Here is a 14,203-nt window from a genome sequence, read left to right as displayed (position 1 = left end):
TGGATACACACACTCTAGCTGTTGGGGCCACAACACTATACACCAGCCATTCATTCAATGTCTGTACTTCATCTTAAAGGGCAGCGTCCCACCTTGCACGGGGCCCTGAAGATGGTACCTTAGCTGAGCTTTTAGTATACCATCTCATCACCTGGTTAGATAGGATACTTTTGGGTAATGTGGTATATGTTAGGACCAGTGGAGCCTATGGTCACGTGCCCATGTCACACCCCTTTACCATCAAGTTGGCTCGTGATCTGAGGTGATATGGTGTCCTGCGTCAGTAAATCATTTACTCTGTAAGCCCTCAGATGGTGATGCTGCACTGAAATCAGGGAAGGAAAATTCTTATGAGGTTGAAACACTGCTTCCTCCAGAGAGGAAAGGATATGATGTAATAGATCTTTTGGCAGTTGGTTTGCTGGTCTTTTTTAAGAACTGTGCCAAGTCAAGGGCTCAGCATCAGTCTCTGCTGCTGGAAGGTTAAGTGTTCAGCAGTGGCAGTAGCTAGGTCAGCCATGATGAAAGGAAGCTCAAACAGTTTTGGGTTCCTACCTGTAGTCTCCATCCCTGACATCATGGCCATTCTGTGCAGGCCTTGGGGTGGCTGAGGACAGAAGCCAAGTGATCTCCATTGGACAAGTCAACCCTCTTTTTTTTTTCTTGAGACAAAGTCTCACTCTGTCACCCAGGCCGGAGTGCAGTGGTGCAATCTTGGCTCACTGCAACCTCTACAACCAGGGTTCAAGTGATTCTCCTGCTTCAGCCTCCCAAGTAGCTGGGAGTACAGGAGTGCACCACCACACCTGACTAATTTTTGTGTTTTTAGTAGGGACAGGCTTTCGCCATGTTTTTCAGGTTGGTCTGGAACTCCTGACCTCAAGTGATCTGCCCACCACAGCCTCCCAAAGTGCTGGGATTACAAGCATAAGCCATGGTGCCTGGCCGAGAAAAGTCAGTCTTGCAATCTGGTTTCTATTGCTCTGTCTTTGTTCTCTGGTTTGCATTAACATGAGACATAGATCTTCTTGCTTTGTGCTAACTCTCAAGGATCCATGTATATATCTTTTCCCAGGCAACCTTGTCTCCATTCTTCCACTCTTGCTCTTTCTAGCCAAGCCATTCCATATTATCCAGGAGCTCAGGAATATCCATCCTTCAGGACATCTCTCTATCCATACAAACCAAGCAACCAAGTGCCCTGCTTGCATCTCTACATACAAACAGTATCTTTCATCATTACTGTCATTCAAGATTAGCACTGAAAAAAAGCTTAGTATGGCAGCAGTCCACTGTCAACTCACATTAATATATCAAGCCAGCCTACTTGGGAATCATTCCTGAATGTTCTTCTCTAATTATTTGTCATAAAGAATCTCTCCATGAGGTCTTAGGTGCGATTTGAGGGAGAGGCGTTTGTTATAACAGAAATAGATACAGGTATCACAATAATTGATTTATGAAATTTACTTGGACCCACTGGCACTTCTTGGATACCATTTCCCTTATATGAAGATTTGCTTTTATTCCTGCCTCTTTATAAGGCTCTGTGAATCTGATAGTCACTTGATGTCCTGGCATCAGATACTCAATTTCCATGATGGCCCAGGAGGACTCCAAGAGTTGATTTTTAAATAGAAAGTAGCATGTTGTTGTAGAAGACATGGCATTGTTGCATCTCTCTCTTTGGGCTTGCCAATTCTTATAAGCATAGATAACTCAAACGTCATCAGATGTCCTTGATCATGTGGCCCCAGTGGCAGGATCACTTACACGGAAGCCAGGGCCTTCTTCAGAGCCATACTCTGGGCCTGTTACTCTCTGCCCTGAAACTGAAAGCCTTCTGAATCACCTGATAAATGGGTTGGAGCAGTATTTCCAGGAGCAATTTATGTTGTCCCCCAAATCTAAAGAGGTTCACAAGGTGCTGTACTTTCATGGCAGCAGGTGTAGGGTGGATGACTTGTCTATTATGTTAGAATGGTTGTCCTGGCATTATCCATGCCATTGGCCTCCTAAAAACATCACCAATGTCAGAGCACCCCCCACCCCAAGTTTTGAATCTTTGTAAAGTTTATCTCTAACCCTCTGGCATTCATAGGTCTTACTTGGATATAAAAGTACTTGCTACTTCGTACTAACCAGGTACAATTACCATGGTATCATTAATATCATAGACTAGCTTAATATTCTGCAGAATGCCAAGATGAACAAGTTTCACATGGACCACACTGAGATGGAGAGTGAAAGAGCAAACTCTGTGATAAGACAGTGAATGTTAGTGATTTGATAAGATAGTGATGTGACATCTTTCTTCTTTTTTAATACATATGTTTATAATTATAAATTTTCCTCAAGTATTGTTTTCACTGTACCCCATTAATTTTGGTATGTTTTAAAATTTTTAAATGTTTGTTATAAAAAACATATAACATTTACCAACTTACCTATTTTTAAGCATACAATTCAGTAATGCAAAATATATTCACATTTTTGTGCAACAGATCTCTAGAACTTTTTCGTTTTGCCAAATTCTTACTCTATTCCCATTGAACAACTCCTCATTTCTCCCTTCCTCCAGCCTCTGGCAACCATCCTTCTACTTTCTGTTTCTATGAGTTTGACTACTTTAGATACCTCATATAAGTAGAATCATATAGTATTTGTCTTTTTGTGGGGTTATGCTGTGTTTTTATTTTCATTAATCTCAAAGTATTTTCTAATTTCCCTTGTGAATACTACTCTGACCTATTGTTATTAAAGGTTATGTTGTTTAATTTCCACATATCTATGAGTTCTGTAAATTTCCTTCTGTTATTGATTTCTATGTAATTACATTGTTGTTAGAGAGCATATCTGTTATCATTTCAGTCCTTTTAAGTTTGTTAAAACTTGTTTTATGACCCAACATATGGTCTGTTCTGGAGAACGTTTCACGTGCACTTGAGAAAAATGTGTATTTTATTGTTGTTGAGCAGTGTTCTATAGATGTCTGTTAGGTTTAGTTGGTGATATGGTTTGGCTGTGTCCCCACCCAAATCTCATCTTGGATTGTAGCTCCCATAATCCCCATGTGTCATGGGAGGAATCCAGTGGGAGGTAATTGAATTATGGGGGCAGGTTTTTCCCATTCTGTTCTTGTAATAGTGGATAAGTCTCATGAGATCTGATGATTTTATAAAGGACAGTTCTCCTGCACACACTCTCTTGCCTGTTGCCATGTAAGATGTGCCTTTGCTCCTCCTTTGCCTTCCATCATGATTGTGAGGCCTCCCCAGCCATGTGGAACTGTGAGTCTATGAAGCCCCTTTTTCTTTGTAAATTACCCAGTCCCAGGTATTTCTTCACAGCAGTGTGAAAATGGACTAACACAATTGATTTATAGTATTGTTCAAGTTTTCTATTTCTTTGTTGATCTTCTGTTTAATTCTGTGCATTATTGATAGTGGAATACAGAAGTTTCCACCTATTGTTAAAGATTACATGTTAAATTACCTATTTCTTTATTTGATTCTGATGGTTTTTGCTTAATATATTTTAGGCTGTTTTGTTAGGGAAATATACATTTATTTTTATGATATCTTCTTATTGAATTGAACTTTTATCATTATAAAATGTCCTTTTCCTCTAGTAACATTTTTCTTGGTATTTTTCCCTTTCTGGTTTCATTCTTTGTTTTTGTTATTTGCTTCATTCTTTCATGCATGGTTGTTATTTGGAGCAGGAATATGATATGCCTAGGAATAGTTTATTTGATAAGCCTAGGTATAGTTTATCCTGCTTAGTGTTCTCTGAGCTTTCTGGAACTGTGGATTGGTGTCTGTCTTTAATTTTGGAAAATATTCAGCCATTATTACTTCAAATATTTCCACTGTTCTTTTTTCTTTTTCTACTTCTTCTGATAGTCTCATTATGTGTATGTTACGCCTTTAAAATTGTCTGTACTCCTTGGATTTCTTTCTTTCTTTCTTTCTTTCTTTCTTTCTTTCTTTCTTTCTTTCTTTCTTTCTTTCTTTCTCTCTCTCTCTCTTTCTTTCTTTCTTTTTCTTTCCTTCCTTCTTTCCTTCCTTCTTTCCTTTCTTCTTCTTTCTTTCTTTCCCTTTCTCTCCTTCCTTCCTTCCTTCCTTCCTTCCTTCCTTCCTTCCTTCCTTCCTTCCTTCCTTCCTTCCTTCCTTCCTTCTTCCTCTCTCCCTTCCTCCTCCCTCCCTCCTTCCTTCTTTTTTGAGACAGAGTTTCCCTCTCTTGCCCATGCTGGAGTGCAGTAGTGTGATCTTGGCTCACTGCAACCTCCGCCTCCTGGGTTCAAACAATTCTTGTGTCTCAGCCTCCCAAGTAGCTGGGATTACAGGCATGTGTCACCATGCCCAACTAATTTTTGTATTTTTAGTAGAGGTTGGGTTTTGCCATGTTGGCTAGGCTGGCCTCAAACTCCTGGCCTCAAGTGATCCACCCACCTTGGCCTCCCAAAGTGCTGGGATTGCAGGCATGAGCCACAGTACCTGGTCTTTTACTGTTGTTGTTGTTTTTTCTTTGTTTATAGTTGGGGAAGTTCCTACTGACATATCATCAAGCTCACTGATTCTTTTCTCAGTTGTATCCAGCCTATGTGATCACATCAAAGGCATTCTCCATTTCTGTTGTTTGATTGTTTTTTATTTCTAGCATTTCCTTTGTATTCGTTCTTAGAATTTCAATTTGTCTGATTACATTTTTTACCTCTTCTTGCATGTTGTTCACTTTTTCAGTTAGAGCCCTTAGAAAATTAATCAGTTATTTAAAATTTCCCATCAGATAATTCCTACATATCTGCCATATCTGAATCTGGTTCTGATGCTTACTTTGTCTCTTCAGACTATGTTTTTTTGCCTTTTAGCATGGCTTGTAACTTTTTGCTGAAAGCCAGACATGATGTATTGGGTAAAAGAAATTGAGGTAAATAAATTTGTAGTATGAGATTTTATGTTTATTTGGGTAGGAGTTAAACTATGTTTACTATTTGCTATAAATAAATAGCAATGGTGTCAGAGGCCAAAATTTTCTCTAGTGTCCTTTTTTGTTTCCTATTTCATCTTTGGGTTTCCCTAGATATTCCTTCTTAAATGCAGTCTGAGCCTTGCAGTTCTTTCAGCTGTATCCCTTGATTGATGTGGTGTTAAGGTAGAGGGGAAGTGTTGTGTAATCCTATGATTGGGTCTCAATCTTTCAGTGAGCCTGTGCCCCAGAATTGTGGCCTTCATAAGTGCTTCTCAGCCCACCCCTTAGGTAAGACAAGAAGGCTAGAGAGGGCTGGAGTTGGGAATTTCTCTTTTCCCATGTCAGTTAAGTTCTGGTAAAATTCACAGCAGTTGGATTCTGGTAAAATAGTTTCCCTTGAGGAAGGGCATTTGTTAAGGAGAACAGAATGCTCTGAGCATATTTCAAAATGGCTCCTTTCCTTATCCCCCTGCTAGAAGCATGAGGTTTTTGTCTTTTCTACAATTTCCCCTCCCAAAACCTATGGGGCTCCTGGAGGTTAAACTTATGGCAATATTAGGGGCACCCCTAAGGCTGTGCCTCAGAACTGTTTGTCTCTAAGCTAGTCCACACTTAGTCTCTAGCAGTTAGTCATTTACTCTTTCAGTTTTCTTACCATTTGTTGTCTTCAGTGGCATTTTCTACTCCTAGTGCCTTAGATTCATATATTCTGAACACTTTCTGTATCCACCTCACTCTCTGGTTTTGGGGGCTGCAGTTTGCCCTGTGACCCTGATTCCATGATGGATCTAAGAAGAATTGTTGATTTTCAGTTTGTTCAGCTTTTCGGTTGGTTTGAGGATGGGAATGATGATTTCCAAGCTCCTTACGTCCTAGTCTGGAAATCGGCAGACCCCCGACCTCTCTGCACCCCTTCCAAGGAGGCTTTTATCCACAATACTATTCTGAAATTGCTTCTGTCAAGGTCACCAGTGTCTGTGTGTTGCCAATCCAGTAGTTTCCATGATGGCTATCCTGTAAATAACATTTGACACAACTGATCACTTCTCTTTGGACACAATATCTTTACCTGGACTCTGAGCCATTCTTTCTCTTGCTTCTCCTACACCCATGACCACTCCTAAATCTCCTTTTCCATTTCCCCCTCATTTCCTTATCTTCAACGTTGGAGGATGCCAGGGCTCAGACATTAGATTTATTCTTTTCTCTGTCTACTTGACATGAAATATTATCCACATATTTATAATTCTCAGTTCTATATCTTCATACTGGACTTCTCCCCTGAAGTTCAATTTACATATTCATTTGCCTACTCAAACCTGCTCCCCCAAGGTCCTCCCATATCAACAGAAGGCAACACCCTTGTTTAAACCAAAAACACTGGCATCATCCTTGACTCCTTCCTTTGTCATCCAATCCAGCAGGAAATCTCATCTAGTCTACCTCCAGATTACATCCAGAATCTGACTGCTTCTCACCTCCGTTGCTATCTCTTTAGTCAGAACCATGGCCACGTCTCACCTGGGGAAATAAATAACATCTTACCTCATCTCTTGCTTCTGCCTTTGTATCTTGCAGTCTACACTCAACACAGAAAATAAGGCGATGCTGTTAAAATGAAGTCAGATCCTTTCGCTCCTTTGCCTGGAATCCTCCAGTAGCTTCTCATGTCATTCAGAGCAAACACCAGAGTATTTTGACTCCACCTCCTTGAGCTGACCTGCCTCTCTCCCTTTTGCCCATCCCAAACCCCACTGGCCTGGCTCTTCCTCAACTATACCAGGTTTCTTACACATGCTGTTCGCTCTGCCTGGAGAGATATCTTTATGATGTACTCCCTTCCAAGCTTAGGTCTCTCCTCCAACATCACCTGCTCAGCAAGGCCTTTCTTGCCCACCCCATTTGAAAGTGGGATCCACGCCCACAGCATTCTCCACCCTTTCTGTACTGCTTTATTTTTCTTAGCAGTATTTCTCACCATCCATCACGTCATATATTCATATGTTTGTCATCATCTCTCTTTTCCCATGAAAATACTAATTCCTTTAGAACGCGACTCTGACTCCTTTGGTTCGCTGCTGTGTTTCTAGTGCCTGGCACTATATGTGCCCAATAACTTTTTGAATGAATGAACAGCAGGATGAGATTCCAGGGACATGAGGTAGGATTAATTTGATGATTCAGGGAAAGGTGGCAGACAGGATATCTGGCAAGGGAGTGGTGGAAAGCAGGTCTGGATAAGGGGGGTGTGTGTGTGTTGTGTGTGTTGGTGTGCACCTCCTTGCACATGTGTGTAATCACACACACGGCAGAGAAGACCAGGGTCTAGAAAGCCTGGCAGAGGATAAGATGTTTTATTCTGGCTGATGGAAAGTCACGGAGGTTCTTCTATGAAGAAGTTTCAGAGAGGGGAATGTGACATCTGGAAATGCCCCTGATGGATGCGGACAAGAGGGACTACAGGGAGGAACCTGAAAGCAGAGGACCATAGAGGGGCCAGAGAGAGGGCTTAGGTGCTGCCCTCGTCTGGGCCCTTGGCCCTTCTTATGTGTGCTCATGCTACACTCGCCTAATGGGTCCTCAGAATGATTTTTATACAACACAAATCTTACAAGGCCACTTGCCAGCTGGAGAGCCGTGGTTCCCTCCCACTGCCCCGGTGTTGTTAGTGTGCCATAGAGGTGCCTTTGGAATGTGGCTTTCCCAGCACCTCCCCATGCCTCCTGACTCCAGCCGGGCCCAGATCCTCCATCTTTCCGGTTGTGCCATCCTCCTTCACCCTCTTCCCATTGCTTTTATTGTTTTCTCTCCATGTAATTTATTCATTCGTTTAATACGCCGTGATTGCAGGCCTCCTTTGTGCTGGGTACTCTCCTATGCTCTGGAAATAAAGAAGTAAAAACAATAGACAGGATTGCTGCCTGCCTGCTCTTGTTCACCTGAACGAGAAAAGTCTCTGCCCTTCCAGAAAGGCTGTGTGAATTAAGAGTCTTGGTCGCAAGTGACAGAAAATGATGTAAGCAATTATCATTAAGAGTAATGATCAGGGTCGGTGCATTGGCTCTTGCCTGTAATCCCAGCACTTTGGGAGGCCGAGGTGGGTGGATCACCTGAGGTCAGGACTTTGAGACCAGCCTGGCCAACACAGCCAAACCCTGTCTCCACTAAAAATACAACAACAACAACAAAAAATTAGCTGAGCGTGATGGCATGCACCTATCATCCCAACCACTTGGGAGGCTGAGGTAGGAGAATTGCTTGAACCCGGGAGGTGGAGCTGAGAATTGCTTGAACCTGCAGTGAGCCAAGATTGTGCCACTGCACTCCAACTAAGTGACAAAGTGAGACTCTGTCTCAAAAAACAAACAAACAAACAAACAAATGAGGAATGATCAGTAGGAGTTAATTTATTGCTTCATATAACCGAAGACTCTGGAGATAGACAGTGAGGCTTCAGGCACAGATGGATCCAGGGTCTCACTCTCTCCATCTCTCGGATTCTTCCTCAGCCATGTTGTGTCCTTCATGACAAGATGGCTGCAGCAGCCCCAGAGTTGCATCTAGCCTCCCAGCAGCCTCAGAAAATCTTTGACTCAACAGTTGGGTACTATTACCAGAGGAAGGTGGATTAAGTCTTGGGCAGGCAAAACTAAGAGTCTTTACAAAGGTCTGGTTCTAGTGGCGTTTCCCCTTTTCCCCTCCCAGGCAGGGACTAGGCTTTCTCCCCTGAACATGCTGCTGGTTGCAGAGGGGAGGAGGACTCCAGAATGTGGGAAAAGAGGACTCAGGTTCTCCTGCCCTCCTCCCTCCAGATCCCTGTGTCCATGTGTTCCAAGAGGTGCCAGTCAGGGCAGAAGAAGAAGCCCATGGGCATCCACACCTGCTGTTTCGAGTGCATCGACTGCCTTCCCGGCACCTTTCTCAATCAGACTGCAAGTATGATTGGAGGCCTAGCACTCCTGCCCCACCCCTGCCCTGCTCCTGCCCCGCCCCTGGAGTCTCTAGGGCGCGTCCCCTTTGGCAGAGTCTCTGGAGTCTCTCTCAGGGGGGTGTGAGTGTCCGAAGGCCATATCTGATACCTCTTACATCCTCCCAAAACCTGGCATAGAGCGAAATTCTCCATACAGACTGCTTCAGAGAGAGAGGGAGAAGGGACAACATTCCCCGAAGCAAGGCTGCAGCTGAGTGCATTCTGCACACACGCAGCCCAGGGCCCAGGGAACATCCACTGGATGATGAATGAATGAATGGATGAATGGTGCTTGCAATAGGAGGGAAGTTTCTGGCAGACAGGGAAGACACTAACTCATTTATCCCTCTGGCTTCCGAAGTGCCTAGCATAGCTCACAGCACAGCACGACTGCTCAGCGAGTGCTTGTCAAATGACTTCCTTGATGAGAAGAAAGATCATTTCTCCCTAGAGAGCACTCTAGGAAGGTGCAGACAACGCCATTTCTGTCCACGTTAGTGTTTTGCACAGTTCAGAGTTGGAGCTCATTTTTTTTATGACTTCACTAGTGTAAATTAAATGGATGATGACATTTACCAAATACAAGTATTTACTATGTGCCTGGCAGACCACAGAGCACAGAGGAGGTGGTGAGCCAGTTTGTGGAATGATTTCATTGGCCATCCTCTCGCAGCCAGTCAATAGCTGGGAGGCAAGGGCTGGGTTTTAGCCATCTCTCTGTGGACTTCCACCCCAAGTGCCTAATATAATGGATGGTGCTCAGAAAAAACACATATTGAATGCATTCTTTTAGTAAGTGGTTAAATGCCTCTCACACCAGAGGGTGAGGTCTTGGAAGGGAGGAACTATAGGTAATAGGTTCTGGGCCAATAAGACCTGGGTTCAAATCCTGCCTCTCTGATTTACTGGCTTTGTGACTTTGGACAAATTAGTTCACCCGACTGAGCCTTGGTTTCCTCATCGGTGAAGTGTGGTTGTGTGAGGATTTGATGAGCCAATGCACATAAGAGACTCGAGGAGCATTTGCTGTGAATGCAAGGGCTGCCCCTGGTGCTCTCTCCCTTGGCGCCTTCTCTCCATCCCTGGGGCCTGGGCCTTTGCAGGGCTGGAGGATGCAGGTGCTTGGAAGATGGGCTTGGCTAATGGGAGTCGCTGTGGGCTTTTGCAGATGAATATGATTGCCAGGCCTGCCCGAGTAACGAGTGGTCCCACCAGAGTGAGACCTCCTGCTTCAAGCGGCGGCTGTCTTTCCTGGAATGGCATGAGGCGGCCACCATCGCTGTGGCCCTGCTGGCCGCCCTGGGCTTCCTCAGCACCCTGGCCATCCTGGTGATATTCTGGAGGCACTTCCAGACGCCCATGGTTCGCTCGGCTGGGGGACCCATGTGCTTCCTGATGCTGACACTGCTGCTGGTGGCGTACATGGTGGTCCCGGTGTACGTGGGGCTGCCCAAGGTCTCCACCTGCCTCTGCCGCCAGGCCCTCTTCCCCGTCTGCTTCACCATCTGCATCTCCTGCATCGCCGTGCGCTCCTTCCAGATCGTCTGCGTCTTCAAGATGGCCAGCCGCTTCCCGCGCGCCTACAGCTACTGGGTCCGCTACCAGGGCTCCTACGTCTCTGTGGCGTTTATCACAGCACTCAAGATGATCACTGTGGTGATCAGTTTGCTGGCTACGGGCCTCAACCCCACCACCCGCACTGACACCGATGACCCCAAGATCATGATCATCTCCTGCAACCCCAACTACCGCAACAGCCTGCTGTTCAACACCAGCCTGGACCTGCTGCTCTCGGTGGTGGGTTTCAGCTTCGCCTACATGGGCAAGGAGCTGCCCACCAACTACAATGAGGCCAAGTTCATCACCTTCAGCATGACCTTCTATTTCACCTCGTCCGTCTCCCTCTGCACCTTCATGTCTGTCTACGATGGGGTGCTGGTCACCATCGTGGACCTCTTGGTCACCGTGTTCAACCTCCTGGCCATCAGTCTGGGCTACTTCGGCCCCAAGTGCTACATGATCCTCTTCTACCCGGAGCGCAACACGCCAGCCTACTTCAACAGCATGATCCAGGGTTACACCATGAGGCGGGACTAGCGCCGCCCAGGGGCGTCCGGGAGGGATGGCCTCGGCGTTGGGAGGCGGAAGCCGGGGGTCTGGCTGGTTCAACTCCAGAGGGAGGCAGGGAAGCCATCCCCAACTTTTCCCACCTTGCCCTGGTTTCTAATTTAGCAGTCCTTGGAGGTTCTCTGCATCGGGGCCATTTTTGCCCATTTAGTGATGGATGCCTTAAAACATCCACTTTGTTCCTTTCCCTTGACCAGTTTTAATTGCCAGGCACTGCCACCTTCTTCCAGAAAAAAACCACCCAAGGTGACCTATTGGTCTCCAAGGACAGTCTGATTTAGCAGCCTCCAGCCGCCATCTGGCGGTCACAGTGGGCATCTGCGGGCTGCAGCTCATTCCCTTCACTCAAGTTCAAGGCCAAGGGAAGCCCTGGGGGGCGCTGGGCTGGCTTGGGCTGGGCCTGGCCGGGGTTGGTGTGGGCTGGTGGGGACTGCCACTCAGCCTGTGAGTTCGGATAGTGCAGCCATGGCTCCATTCACTAGCTGTCTCACGTGTCCGTTCCCTTTCCTTCTTCCTGAAGAGCTGGGGCCCAGATCCCTGGGTTATCTCTCAGGGCTGGCCATGCATAGCATGCTTCCCAGATGCTTGTGAATAAACCTCCCTTGGGTGAAATGAATGCGCTTCCTTCCTGTTTTCAGAAGTCCCTTGAGAAAGAACATGTGGAATCAGACCTCAGTCTCAATCCCAGTAGTGTCACTTCCAGGCTGTGTGACTTTAGGCTGTCACGTTGACTTTGATGTGGACAACAGCTTACATTTATTGCCAAGTCCCTGGCTAAGAACTTTACTACTGTATCCACGTATTCCTCACAAAACTCTATTGATTGTGTGCAATTATGCTCCTTATTTTACAGATGGTGGGCCGAGGGCTGAGGGAAGAACTCAAAGAAGCTATAGAACTTACCCAGAGTCACAAAGCTTGTCTGAGCACCCCCTTCCTCTCCCCAGAGCCTACTCCCGGAGCCACAGTCCTTTACGGGATAATATCCAGGTGGCCTGGCCTGGGAAGCTGTCCCCACTGTGGTGCACAGGGGGAAGGCTCAGGCTCCCCGGACAAGGAGCTGTGCTGTGGCAGGGGATTCAGATGTTAGGGAGGTGGCTGGTGGGTGCAGTGACCAGAAAAGCCTTTGGGAGAAGCTAGCATTTGGAAAGAGCCTTGAAGGACACAGAAGTGTTGGAAGGCTGGAAGTTTGGATGTGTGGGGGAGGGGCAGGTGGGGCCAGCAGGAGGAAAGGCGGGATGGAAGGAAGCCCAGGCAGTTCCAGGAGGACCATGTGGCTGAGAGTGGCCAGGCTGTGAGAACTCAGCTTCAAAGGGCAGCTAGGGCCAGATGCCGGGGTCTGGCCCTGGGTGTCTGGTGTCTGGCCCTTGTCCTCCTTGGGTGGCTACTCCCAGCATCCTGTGCACATTCTTGTTTATCCCTCCTCTGGGTCACCTGGGATGCCATCCTGCCCCTGTCTGGCCACTGTGACCAGCCTCCTCGGTGGCTCAGTCCTTTTCCCACAGTCCCCAGTGCTGACCTGGCCTTGTGGGCTGGAGACTGCTGGGCACAGACCCCAAGGATAGATGGTCAAGGTCTTTCTAGAATGTCCCTTCTCTGCCTCCTCCACTCACTTCCCAGGGGAGCCCAGAGCCTTGGCCGAGGCCCACCCCAGTCCCAAGCTTTCTGGGAGCCACCCTGCATGATCCGTCCCTGGGTGTGACTGTCTCCCGTCCCCCTTAGCCTCGGGACCAGATTGTCAGAGGCTCAGGGAGTTTTAAGCTGTTAATTCTCTTTTCCTGCATGCTTCTGATGCCTTGCTTTAATTTTTTTTAAAAGAGATAATCACCTCATTTCTTGGTTCTGCCTCTTGGACCACCATGAGTGAAGAGAATCCTGGAATCCCACTGACCTCAGAGGGCCTCTGCTCCACACCTCCTAGAGCAGCCCTGAGGCTGGGATCTTGAGCCTTTAGTGTTTCCTCCAGTGATGGGAGCCTCACCAAGGACAACTCTAGTTATCAGAAACTTCTTCTTAGCTCAAATCAAAACCTGACTCCCTGGAATTTCTGTTTATGGACACTAGTTTCATTCTTTGGGATCATGAATTAAATCTAATTTCTAGCCTAAGCATGGTGGCTCACGCCTGTAATCTCAGCAGCTTGGGAAGCCAATGTAGGAAGATTGCTTGAGGCCAGGAGTTTGAGATCAGCCTGGGCAATGTAGCAAGACCCCATCTCTACAAAAATAAAAATTAGCTGGGCATGGTGGTGCGTGCCTGTAGTCCCAGTTACTCAAGAAGCTGAGGCAGGAGGATCTCTTGAGTGCAGGAGTTAGAGGCTACAGTGAGCAATGATTGTTCACTGCATTCCAGCCTGAAGGACAGAGCAAGCTCTTGTCTCTCCTTTCCCAGAAAATTGAATTCCTCTTTCTCACGATGCCTTTTACATACAATAACAAAAAGAATTGCTTTTCAAGGAGCACCTACTGTGTGCCAGGTACTTTTGACACATTATCTCCAGTCCCCACAGTGACCACGCCCCATGGGTACCAGTGACGTTGGTGGACATGGGCCAGTGCATCCCAGATCCCATCCTTCAGCTCTGCCCAGCAGCCCCTGTATGGTTCCAAGGAGGAGGAGTCCATCTCCTGGCTCCAAGGGGTGCAGCAGGCCAAGCCAATCAGCACTGTTCTTCCCAGTCTGCAGTGATTGGCTCAGAGGTGGGCACATGACCTTGGTTGGTCCAATCAGAGAAACTTAGAACTTTGGCTAGAACCAAGCTGCTTTCTACAGGAAGTTGCAAGGCCCTAGACCCAAGAGCTGGGGACGGTTCTTGTGGGATCACAAGGCAAGTCAGCCTCAGGGGAAAGCTGGACCTTACAGAAGGCAAAGAGGAAAGATGGAAAAACTCAGCCCTTGAAACTCTTTATGAGCTATTGGACCTCACCTGACGGCAGCCCCGCTTCTGAAACCTTGCATTTCATGAATCAGTTAATATCCCTTGTTGCTTAAGATAGCGTGAGTTGGATTTTCTGTCTTCTGCCACCCAAAACATCCTTGTACTACCGTAAAGGAAACTGAAGCTCAGAGATGCTGATTAACTTGCCTAGGGCCACTCAGCTCTTCAGTCAGGGAGCTAGGATTTGGGCTCAA

At 46.6% G+C, this 14,203-nt stretch overlaps 1 protein-coding gene across 2 annotated transcripts in view; it reads left to right on the top strand.

The window, feature by feature from the left end:
* The window catches only part of TAS1R2 (taste 1 receptor member 2), a 38,077-nt gene extending 24,826 nt beyond the window's left edge, over window positions 1–13,251 (top strand). For both annotated transcript variants that reach the window (XM_032300602.1, XM_032300599.1), the window contains 2 exons: window positions 8,787–8,910; window positions 10,113–13,251. In XM_032300602.1, coding sequence (XP_032156493.1) covers window positions 8,787–8,910; window positions 10,113–11,041 — 1,053 coding nt within the window. In that variant the 3' untranslated portion in view covers window positions 11,042–13,251. The remainder of the gene's footprint in view (window positions 1–8,786; window positions 8,911–10,112) is intronic.
* Window positions 13,252–14,203: the final 952 nt, after the last annotated feature.

The sequence above is a fragment of the Sapajus apella genome, unplaced genomic scaffold (assembly GCF_009761245.1).
Source record: "Sapajus apella isolate SASKATOON/1434 unplaced genomic scaffold, GSC_monkey_1.0 scaffold43, whole genome shotgun sequence".
In the NCBI taxonomy this organism is placed as follows: Eukaryota; Metazoa; Chordata; class Mammalia; order Primates; family Cebidae; genus Sapajus; species Sapajus apella.
This window is presented reverse-complemented; position numbering and strand designations above follow the sequence as displayed.